We start from the raw sequence: 11,631 nt of genomic DNA, 5'->3' as shown, positions 1-11,631 counted from the left end.
TCCAGAAAACTGCAAAAATGCTGAAACACTGAGTTCCTTTAAACCAGGGCTCTGCGACCTTTAAGAGTCGTTCTTGGCCCCAGTGCAGCTAAATAAAACTCATTTAGAGCCACAAATGTTACATAATAAAAGCATTTTTTTCATTTTTGATCTGCTATGGAACATTTTTAAAGAACCACCATTTTAGTTCTATTTTTCAGCTTTATATACAGAAAACCTACATTTTAAAAAGAGATACCGATGCTAATACTGGCAAAAGAAAAAAGTCAATTGCTTTCAACCCAATGACAAAAAAATAGATATAAAATTGTTGATACCTTTAATGTCATTCTGTTGTGGAAATTCAATTAAATTATTCAAAGAAAAAACAGTAAAATTGCTCAACGCTGCATTTGTTTTTAAATCTATACTTAATATTATTACTTTTTTTAAATATATACTTTTCAGCCGTTGTGGAAGGTCCAAAGAGCCACAGGTTGCAGACCCCTGCTTTAAACCAAGGCTAAAAATCCCATTTATTTAGAGTTGCTTTCTATTAACAACTGGAACATCATAAACTGTGAACTGCTTTTCATCTCTTTCCTTTGCTTTGCCACTGCAATGTAAAGTTTTCCCATATTTCTTGTTTAATTTCCCCTTTAACCATGTAAAGAGCGATGAATTTCCCTGTCGCTGAAAATGTGCTCCTTAAAAATAAAATCTCCTTTTCTGCGGTGAATCCTCACAGAGCTGGAGTAGGAGGCTCACTTCAGTCAGAATCAGTGATGAGTTTACATCCTTCCTTCCTCTTTAAAGTCTCATTCTCTCAAATAAACTCGTTCTCCCTGAGTTTCCCTGAAGCGCTCTCTGGAAGTGAATCCAAACCGTGACTTGACGCACCAAGTGCTGCTGTGCAGCTGCGCCACCCCAGGCGTCAAGTGAACAGCAGAAATTCATTTTGCTGTGTTTAATTCTTAGCCCAGGATTTCTTCCTTGAAGGAAAACAGTAAATACTAAATGTGTGTGTATCTGTAAGAGTGAAAAAAGAAAAGAAAGGAAACAGAGCAGAAGAGGGGAAGGGAAAATAATGTGTTTGACTTTACCTCTGCTCTGAGAAGTCCTTTTCTATTTCCACCAGGTTTCTGCAATAATCACAATTGAAACAATTATTATGATGCACTGAATTGTCACTAAAAGTCATTAACAAGAAACAATTGAGCAACCTAGAACAGATTTTAAAATACAAATGTTTATTGCAGAGTGCTTTGGTTGCTTTTTATACTTAGTGTTAGAGTTTAAAGAAAAACAAAACAGTTTGATTTAGGCTACGACACATTGTAATTTCACACTAATGTATGTATTTATTCCCTTATTAACTAGGAAAAACAACTGTTTCACATTTTATGAAAAGTATCGCATAGAATCAAACATTAGGCCAGTTACAGAAGCCAAGTAAACTGATGTTTCAGTCAATTAAAATTTACTTTAATTGCCCCAAAGTTATAAGAGAGGTCAATTTTAAATCCTGATGAGGGAGAAAATGAAAAAGCTTTTTTTTGTTGTTGTTGTTTTTTTTTGTTTGTTTGTTTTACAGTTGTTCTGCGTTTCCTGGAGTAAAATCAATGCTATTTTGATTTTAACTGTCCATATGATAGTTTGATGTTCTGTTGAAAACCTTCAGTGAGTTATTCTCCAGGATTACATACGATTTCTAGAAGCAGCAGAAACAATTGAGTATCATAATAAATTAACTGTTGGTAAACATTAAGTTGAATATTTTGTGTTTTCTCTAAATCCTGAATAAAACTCTGATTAGTGCCTCCATTTATTTGGAGAACACGAGGTGACAAAACCAATTTAATACTTCCTGTAAATATTATCTTGCAAAATCCACTAGAAAAAAAAAACCACAAAATCTTACTGAATGGATTATGAATATTAAAATTTTTATCCACAATAAAGATGAAATAATTACTGTCGATAATAATTATCAACAATAATCATCTGTAACTAATGATCTATTAGTTACAGATGATTATTAGTCATCTGTAATTAATAATTACGGAAGACAAGTTGATCAGATATCAGCAAATTAATAATCTACTGCAAAGAAAGCTAGAATCTTACCAGTTTGCACAATAATCTGCTTAAAGATTTTTGGGGTTTTGGAGCTAGGGCGCCATCTAGAGAAAACAAACAGAAACGATCACACTTACAGCAAAGGTGATATTTTTTTTTGCTTTGAGAAGACATCCACCAAACGTCTTGTTTTTCCATAAACTTGTTTTCTACAAACAGACTGGATTGGTCTACGTATTCAAGTTTTAAGGCTTCAACTTATGCAGTGAAAGTTGACATTTTGTTAGTTTACTAGGCATGGAGATTACTTTTATTTATTGCAAAAATCTATCCATTTGAAAAGTTTGCCTAGTTAAAAAAACATTTTCAAATTCTAACATTTTAATTGCGAAGCAATTACCAAGGAACTCCCAAGATCTTAACATATTGAAAAAAAGTTTTAAAGTGTCTACAAATAAAATGATTACCAAAAGCCAATACATTCAACTAGGATTTATGTCTACTGTAAAGAAAAGCTAGAATCTTTCATTCTTCTTCCAAAATAGACTTAATATGTATTTATTTTTTGTGAAGTAAACTTGTACTTTAAACTATATTACCAAAAATAAAAAGAGCTGTTAAGCTCTAATAATTTAACAGGACCTATCAAATAATCTTTTGTCATAACGTTTCTGAAAAGAATAAATACTTACTGCTGCTTTGAAGATGTTTTGTATGTTTTGTAGAATACGGTGTTAACGCTTGCGACTCGGAAGTCCGCCATCTTTGTTCTGAACGGCATACAGACATTCGGCTATTTTTGTCCTGCGCAATAACCAACAGATGCAAAATCAACATTGCAGTTTCTTATATAATAGTTACGGGAAAGATACAGATACAGGGAAGTGTGTTATAGTCGAATCAAGCCGAAAAATCTCAAATATCACTCAAATCTTCCAAGCTTCCTTCTAGTCGAAGGACGCGTTGACGCATTTTCCTCGCGTCATCATCGAGGGAAACGTTGACGCTGATAATTTTATTAATTTATTTATTCGTAATTTATTTGCCTCGTTAATATAATAAGTATCTACGCTAGTCGTTGTCTTTCTTCGAGCAATAAAAGAGTTACAGATTTTAAAAAGACTCGACATAGTTCGTTTTCTGGAACGGAAGTGATAGTTGCTTAGCAACTAAATACGTCTTGTGCTGACGTTCACTAATGGTTGTCAAAATTCGTTTTCGCTTGAACTAAAGGTAAGTCGTGCTCGTGATATCGGCGATATTATCTCCCTTACAACGTTTACATTTCATTTCTAAATGATGAAGCATAAAATTTCTACCGACGTCATGTCTTTACCCATAAAAGTTGACCTATAGCTGCCGGATTTTAGCTCACGACGCAGTGACAGCTAGCGTTAGCTGACTTTAACCTAACCTAGCATAAACGATACACAGTGTTGTTGCTATAAAGTTTATAAACATGATCAAAGCTAGCTTGGCATCTCTTTGTTTTTCTATACCAGGTCATATTAATCCTTTCACAATGATGTTCTTCACGCAACTGTTTACGTCCAAAAGAGGTCCTTTAGCCAAAATTTGGCTGGCAGCGCACTGGGAGAAGAAGCTTACCAAGGCCCATGTGTTTGAATGCAACTTGGAAACATCCATCAGAGACATCCTTTCCCCTAAAGTACCACTTACTTCCTAAAAATACATATCTACACCTTTTAGAATGAAATGTATCCATTTGTTAAATCCAGTTAATTTGTAGTAACTTAAACAGCTGATTATAAAAATGTGAATCTGATTTTCTTCTAGATGAAAATTGGTTTGAGGACTTCTGGTCATCTTCTTCTTGGCGTGGTCAGAATCTACTCCAGGAAGACAAAGTATCTCCTTGCAGACTGCAGTGATGCCCTGGTCAAAATTAAAATGGCATTCAGGCCAGGTAACAATTACTTGTACTTTTTTGCATATTTTCTGTGTTTCATTTTTTTATTTGTAGTAATACATTTAAAAAGTTGATTATAATATTTTAGAAGTTCCAAGAAATTGTCAGAGTTTCTATGTAATCTGGAAAAGTAAAATTGTGTTTAATTTTTACAGGTCAGGTTAGTATGGAAGACACAAAATAATGTATAAAGATTTTGGGGAGATTTTCAGACTTATCTGTTTTTAACCCATTTTTTAAGCTAAGAATCTGAATTTCCACCATAACTTGGACAAAATTACTATGAAATCAACCTGTTCTTTTTCAAGTTTTTATTTTAAAACTCCACACACACAAAAGAACACCTCTAAAAACGTCATATAAAGGTATTAGAAACAAGGGTAAGCCTTGTAATGTTTAAACAAGGTTTATTATAAAACACTATTTTTCAAAGTAGTGTTTCTTACTGCTTTATATATTTATGTCTTATTTACCTACATGCAGCGTGTATTTTATTATGGTGTTTGGAGCTAAACCCTGACCACTGCTGTTGCATCATATCTGTTTTTATTTGCTAAAAATTGGTTATAGAATTTTTTGGTTATAGAAATACCAAGCAAAAATTTAGTTTTTATTTACAGAAAACGAGAAATGGTCAAAATAAGAAAAAAGATGCTGAGCTTTCAGATCTCAAATAAAGCAAAGAAATCAAGTTCATATTCATTTAGAAACAACAAAACTAATGTTTTAACTCAGGAAAAGTTCAGGAATCAAGATTTGGTGGAATAACCAGAAGGATTTCAATGGGGTTCGGTGCAGTGGGCTCTTCATTTTACATTCATTTGTAAACTCATAATATGTGCAGGCTATAATTTTAAAAAATAATAAATAAGTCCTATTTTTTATGATTGTTTTATTCTTGCTGAATTATAAACATTTAATTTTTTTATGTTTCAGTACTGTTTTTAATTGAAATAATTAAATAATGCATTAATCGATTAATTGATGCATTAATTGATTAATGCATCGATGTTGCATTAGATTAATGCAACGATTGATGTTGTTTTTTATGTCAATATTCCAGGTCAGACTGATATGCCTGTGGAAGGGCTTGAGGCGACAGTGAAGGCGATCACTCTGGTTGAAGACTTCACCGTCTTTGACACACCGCTGCCTCTGCCCAGGTGACAGCTCAGGCTCCACAAACACTCACCTCCAATATGTTCTCCAATTCTCCTGGAAACGTTTCTAATCCCCATGGAAACGATTTCAGATTGATTAATCAACAGTACCTGATTCTGATTTAAATGTTCTCCTTCATTTTTGATCGTCTAAGTGACATCGATGTGGACCATGTGTCCCTCAACCAGTGTCGCTCAGAGGATATCACTCTGAAAGAGGATTTCGGACATCAGTTTTTGAACTTTCAAGACATCGGTGAGAGAAAGATTGTTTTCATCCTCCTCCAGAGTTTGATGTTTATAGTAGTTTTATCATTTTTAGTTTCTGTTAATAAGGCAGGATCCATTTTTTTGACACCACATTTCCTAGGGCAAAGCTGCTTCTCATTTAGTCTTTGTCTCTTTTCGCTCTTTCTGACATGTAGGAGATGAGTTACAGAGCCAAGCAAACACACTGCTGGACCAAAGCTTTGATGACTTTTCAGCACATAGAGACGGATTTGGCGATGAGGAGAACGAATTTGACATACTTGGTAGGTCGAATTAATTAAGCTCCTTTTTGTTCTTAAATCTAATGAATTAAAAAGCTCAGCATTTTTTCCAACTCTTTCCCTTGTTTTGTTAAAGCTGCAGTGTGTAATGTTTATAATAAGTATTTTTTTAATATATTTGTTAAATTTGTCACCATGTCCTGACAGTTTGTAATTAACCAGATAATCTGTGAAAACATTGATCTCCTCCACCGTCTCTTTGAGCTACTATTGAGAAACACACTGTCCAAGAACAACCAATCAGAGGGTGTTATTGCTGTCAATCATCCTCATGTGCTCACTGCTAAATGTGCTAATGCTGCAGAAACAACTTGTGATTACAGGAAAACTGTTTATCCGCCATTTTCGGTGGGCTTGGTCTCTTAATTTTTTACAGAGCTATGTGTGACAGCTTAAACAAATATGTAAATAATGTTTTTTTTTTTTTTTTTTAAGTTACTGCAGCTTTAATGTTTATTTCCATTAAAGGTAACAGTTTGTCATAGATTAAAGGGATCTGCTGCTTCTTGGTTTCCCTTCAGACTTCCTGACAAACCCCATCGATCAGATTGAAACCCAGAGTTTCATCCAGGAAGAGCTGCAAAGTGAAAATAAAGAAGCTTCTCCAGTTCAGGATGATGAACCTCACATGGGTGACGATGTTTTACAAAACAGCACTTTTATGTCTGGAACAAACTCTGTGGGTTTTCATGTGTGTGATGGTCGTGTTTCTCCTGGTGTTTTCCAGACGTCGACCTCGGCTTTCCTGAGGAGACGGTAACTGAAATCACTCTGCTGATCAACGATGAGGACGCTTTCGCTTTAGAACCCGTTCCCATCACGCGTAAGCAAACGCCTCAAACTGGGATCCTCCATTTCCCAGTGATCATTAAGGAGTCAGCTGAGATGTTGCGATGGCTGGGTCTGTCGCAATAAATCAATTATAAAACTAGCTCTGTAATTGCTATTTGTTTTATCATTTTTCTCTTTTCTTTCTAACTAAAACTGGATGATAAAACTCTTCAGTCTGATACTTTGGTCTCAACATTCCCTTTTTTTTAAATTACAATTTAGTTTACAGAGATTTCATAATTCATTTGGTTTTTCCTGTTGTTTTTATTTTGGATATTTAAAACATCTCCCAGTTCCAGTGTTAAATATTCATCAGAATCTAAAGTTTAGTGATTTTTCAGAATGTGTTGTTGCCATTATCATTTTATCACTTAAAAATGTCCCAAAGTAACAATATTATCGTTTATCGCAATAACTTCTGGGATGATTTATCGCCCAGCAATATTTGTTATTGTGACAGACGTGGCGATCGCAACTATTATTACAAATTCAGTCACTTTTCACGGACTTATAATTTTCACCAGTCATCGCAACTTTTGCTCACTAATAACTTAACCATTTTCTTTAATTTCTGACCAATCACTGCAACTCGGCTGAACTTTGACCAATCTGCTTTTCCTTTTTCTAATCTAACTTCCTGTTTCATGACGTCTCTTGAAAACCAAACCTGCAGGATTATGCTAAACTGTAAAAATTGTTTTTTTGTTGTTTTTTTTTGTGTGCAAAAAAACACTTCAATATGCTCTGTAGCAGTGTTTTTAAAGGGACGGCCACCAGGAGGCGCTACAGGGCCTCTGAAAACTTGAGGGAAGACGTGGAAAAAAATGGCAAAAATAAAGATTTTTGCTCAATTTCTTTATATAATTTCTTTATATCAAAGTATATTTTTTTTATTTAAAATATCTAATCTATATTTAAATTATAAAATAAATGTTCATCTTGGCCATCTAAAATCAGAAGGAATGAGGCAGCATTTCTGCTAAACAAATATAATAATTATTGAGAATTAAGGAGAAAAAACTTACTAAACTTTGATATTTCTTTACATATTTTGAAGCCCGGTTCTATTGGACTGACTTCTACTGTTTATCCAGTTAATGTTAATTTTAATAACCAATATCAAATTCTTCTTTTGGCAGTTCCTCAGGATGTGACTTTATTGTATTGACGCTGATATTTCAAGAAGCTACTTGGTAATGTTATGTGCACTTTAAATATTAATTATGTTAAATCCTTTTTTGGATACTTAAGTGCAGCAATTTGAACTGTTTTGTAAAAATAAAGCTTAAAAAAACTCAACTTTTTGAGAGAGGTGCTGTAAAATCAGAAATTTTAATCCGCAACTACCACATAAAAACATTGCAACATCCTGGAGGGACTAAGAAGTCAAACAGCCTTTTTGATTTAAAAAAAAATAATTGTTTTTATTTAAGCAAACGCTGAGAGAAAGCTGGGTAAGAGGAAACGTAAGCTGGTGGTCGACCAGATGAAGGAGCTGAGCAACGACGCCATCAGGGAGCAGATCTCGGATTATTCGGATCTGGTCGCTCCGCTGGACATGGCCCCACCGACGGTGCAGCTCATGCTCTGGAAGGAGAGCGGCGGAGCCGACAAACTCTTCTCCAAACCGTGCTCCACTCTGGTTAATCCACTCATTAAAGAGGTAAAACACAACATGTTTTGTCTTTTACCGTATTAATACCTGATACCTGTATGTAAATGGATGTTGCCTTCGCAGGTCTTTGCCAAAAGTGTTTTCCAGGTAAAATTTTACAGCGTAGAAGAAGAGGTTGAACAGATGCGGCAAGAGAAACAAAAAGGTACGATTATATGAGTCTTGCTTAATGTGATTAATGTGCAAACGCAAGGACAGTCACTGAAACGCCTGATGAAGATGCATAAAAGCCTTAAAATAAATGCATTTTCTTATTGCAATCCACTGCAGAAACACAGAATCTGTTTTCTAGTTTCTAGAGCAAATATCTTGAAATAAGACAAAACTGTCAAGTTACTTTTCAGCAAGTAACTTGACAGTTACTTGCATACTTGACATAATATTTTGTTTTAAGTCAATAATTCTTGAATATTGATGAAAAAGTGCTAGTTGCTCTGGCAAATTATTTCACTTTTAACATGGGAAAAATGTAAAATGTCATAAAGTGAAAACATGTTTATACGTTCCTAACTCTGTAAGTCTTTTATGTAAAATGTTTCGGTTGCAGGAGAAAACGGCCTTTTATTAACCCTTCAGACTAACAGACCCATCAAAACTGTCAGATTATCCTCAAAAATAGTCCAAATAGTTTGAATGTGTTTTTATTTTTCGTTCTTTCCTTCTTTCAGAAAGATTCTGTCATGTTTATGTTTTTGAGTAAGAATAGAAAGTTTTGCTGTTTTGCTTTTCAATTTTTCACATGTTTATCCAAAAGAAAAAGACATAAAACTTCAGATAACTAACAAACGAGATGTTAACATACATGGAAAAACATCTGAATGTAGCAGAAAACTGTCAGTATTCAAGACGTAGACAGAAAAAAAGGAGTAAATTTCTGCAAAAAACTCAGAAATGATGAGATCAGAAGTTCTCTAGAAAAATATAGGAAACTCTGTGAGCTCCATGTCGAAAATGTTCAAGAAAAAACCTCAGAATCTTTTACATTAACTTCATAAATTTTCGAGAAAAAACTTGGAATTTTGAGGTTCTTTTTTTTTTCTTTTTTTTTAGAAAGTTTCTGAGATTAATCCCAAAATTTCTGAGATTTTTGATGGAAACTTTTGCCTTTTTTTTGTTTTTTATCTGCAGTGATCCCAATTTTTGCTGTACATTTGTGAGATAAGGGGAAACAAATCCCTCATTGACCACCAGGGGGCTCTGCATGTTTTAAAACATTTTATAAAATATTTTTCCAGCAGATTTGTTGTATTTTTTCTACCTGTTCTGATTGGTTTCATTGCAGCTCAGGGAGACATCAGCTCCCTCTTCACAGGCGACGCCAGTGTGGGAGATTCATCTGCAAACACTGAAGTAACTCACAACACTGAGCTGATGGCCTTTGACCAAATGAATGACAATCAGGAGACGTATTCTGCCGTCCTCCATGTAAGCTCTAACAGGAAGTGTCACCTGAAAATGTGAGGAATGTCATGGTTTTTTACTCCTTTGTGATCTGTGTCTGTCAGGATGAACTCAGCGTAGATATCGCTCATCCCGACCTTCCGTCAGAGGACTCCATGTTTGTCCATCCTTCTGATGTGGAGCAACGCACGCAGTCAACTTCTCTCCACACCCAGGTGCTTACGAGGAAACAGACGCTTCCTATCGCTTTTCTCCTCCTGCTGGCCTCCTCTCTGGCTCTAAATAACTGAAATGTCTGAAAATAGCTGGTAGTGAAGCTTTAGTCTGTCGGCTCCTAACAGATGGCAGGTGTTAATTTTCCCCTGCTGGCTGGACGATGTGTGCAGCATCCCTGATTAAAAACATGGTGCTTTTCCAACCTGCAGTCTCTGCTGGGGAGCCAGGACTTTGAGGAGAGGAGAATAACTAGGAGAGCAATGAAGCTTCTCAACAACCTGAAGGTAAAAGGCCTGCTACTGAAAAATAACAAAACTACAGGTGAAAAAATAGCTGACAGGAAAATAAAATGTCATTATAGATCCAAAACATAAAAAAGGTTCCCTTATTAAAATAAAAACATCCAATTATTTTCTGTTTTGTTGACAAATTTCTCTTGATTTGTAGTTATGGGCCGAATAAAATCATTTAAAGGGCCACGACTGGCCCCTGGGCCACACCTTCGTCACCCTTACACAGAGATACCCAAAAATTATACCGAAGTAAAAACAGCTCTACTTGACCATATTTTAACCCAAGGAAAAAAGTATTTGGTAAAAAGTCTACTCAAGTATTCATCAAATTATCAATCATTCAATATTTAAAAATGATGTAATCAGACGGACCAAAATATAAAGTTAAATAAAAAGTAACAAAATCAGGGAAATAAAAAAATTATCTTTTTTTTTTTTTTTCAATAAAAAACTTTATCAAAAGCTGCAAGTGTGAGTCTGTGTCAGTGGGTAAAACGTTCAGAAAATTTAGTAGAAAGTACAGAGTGGTAAAAATACTCCTAAAAGTAAATTTTGTCAAAAAAAAAGTTACTCAAGTAAATGTAACTAGTTACTGCCCAACTCTGTTAAATGTACATTAACACATTTTATTCAAAACTGACAGTTTTTTTGTTTTGTTTTGTTTTGTTTTTGTTTTTTTTTTGAGGATTTTGCTACACAAAAATTATTTCTGCCTTATTTTTCCCCAGGAATGTAACGACTATTACAAAAACGGACTGAAACGACACCTGAAACCAATCAGAACTGATCTGATGGATGTGTTTGCGTTTTGTTTCTGCAGCACAGCCACGGCGGCGCCGGAGATCCCGCCTTCAGCCTGCTGTCGCTCTGCAGAGGAAACACTCGATCGCAGGCTGCAGCCACTTTCTTGTCTCTGCTGGTTCTGAAAAAGCAACAAATCGTGGTTCTGCACCAGCCGGGCCCATACCTGGACGTCTCTGTGGCCCCCGGGCCCAAATTCTACACCTGAAGCGGTTCTGGTTGTTTGGAGTAGATGCCGTTTGGTCACAGCAAGCTCATTTCAGTTGTATGAAACTGGTGTTGGCCTGTTTCTGAGAGAGAAAGTATTTATTTTTTATCGTTCTTTGTATTTTGTAACTTATTTCAGCTGCTGGTTTTTTACATTCCCACCTGTTTGGTTCACGTCTTGTTCGAATGTCACCTGCATGTCGGAGCAGCTCCATCCCAGGTGTGATTCATTTAACCTGAGAGAGAAAACCAAGGTGAAAACTTACTATGTAAAACATATATAAAATAATTCTCACACCTGTGAAGTTTGATGACAGGTTTGTTGTGTAATTTAAATATTTTGTCCGTGCCAACAAAGTTTTAATTTTCTGAAAGCTAAAATCATCAAAGTTATAAGAAATAAGGGCTTGGAATATTTACTCTTTACGCACCGAGTCTAAAAAATAGCTTCAGTTTCTGAAATGAGTAACAAAAAGCATTTATTTTCACAATGTTCTACTTTTTTGAG

General features: G+C 35.1%; 1 protein-coding gene and 1 long non-coding RNA gene across 2 annotated transcripts; one reads left to right on the top strand and one right to left on the bottom strand.

Annotated features, from left to right (window-relative positions):
* Positions 1 to 478: 478 nt before the first annotated feature.
* LOC106964827 (uncharacterized) lies at positions 479 to 2,840 on the bottom strand. The gene is made up of 3 exons (XR_001428514.1): positions 2,751 to 2,840; positions 1,083 to 1,121; positions 479 to 971 (listed from the first exon to the last, which is right to left on the bottom strand). It is a non-coding gene; the product is annotated as an uncharacterized LOC106964827 (long non-coding RNA).
* Positions 2,841 to 3,183: 343 nt separating this feature from the next.
* On the top strand, positions 3,184 to 11,428 carry rad21l1 (RAD21 cohesin complex component like 1). Its single transcript, XM_015060542.1, has 14 exons — positions 3,184 to 3,291; positions 3,561 to 3,727; positions 3,856 to 3,985; positions 5,052 to 5,151; positions 5,304 to 5,404; positions 5,574 to 5,681; positions 6,221 to 6,331; positions 6,427 to 6,522; positions 7,964 to 8,193; positions 8,269 to 8,350; positions 9,488 to 9,630; positions 9,711 to 9,821; positions 10,032 to 10,106; positions 10,936 to 11,428. The coding sequence occupies exons 2-14, from the start codon at positions 3,581 to 3,583 to the stop codon at positions 11,122 to 11,124; spliced, it is 1,623 nt and encodes a 540-aa protein (XP_014916028.1). The 5' UTR covers positions 3,184 to 3,291; positions 3,561 to 3,580; the 3' UTR covers positions 11,125 to 11,428.
* The last annotated feature ends 203 nt before the right edge of the window (positions 11,429 to 11,631 follow it).

This window comes from Poecilia latipinna, unplaced genomic scaffold (assembly GCF_001443285.1).
Source record: "Poecilia latipinna isolate Pla-1442-1.1 unplaced genomic scaffold, P_latipinna-1.0 Scaffold1724, whole genome shotgun sequence".
NCBI classification, from domain to species: Eukaryota; Metazoa; Chordata; class Actinopteri; order Cyprinodontiformes; family Poeciliidae; genus Poecilia; species Poecilia latipinna.
The sequence above is the reverse complement of the archived record's forward strand: the minus strand, read 5'-3'. Positions and strand labels throughout refer to the sequence as shown.

What these genes read in the sequence shown, in the direction of transcription:
- rad21l1 (XM_015060542.1), top strand. Translation starts at nt 3,581, where the DNA reads ATGATGTTCTTCACGCAACTGTTTACGTCCAAAAGAGGTCCTTTAGCC. An exon ending in GAGACATCCTTTCCCCTAAA is followed by an intron (nt 3,728 to 3,855) that starts GTACCACTTACT and finishes ATTTTCTTCTAG; the next exon opens with ATGAAAATTGGTTTGAGGAC. An exon ending in GCGGCAAGAGAAACAAAAAG is followed by an intron (nt 8,351 to 9,487) that starts GTACGATTATAT and finishes GTTTCATTGCAG; the next exon opens with CTCAGGGAGACATCAGCTCC.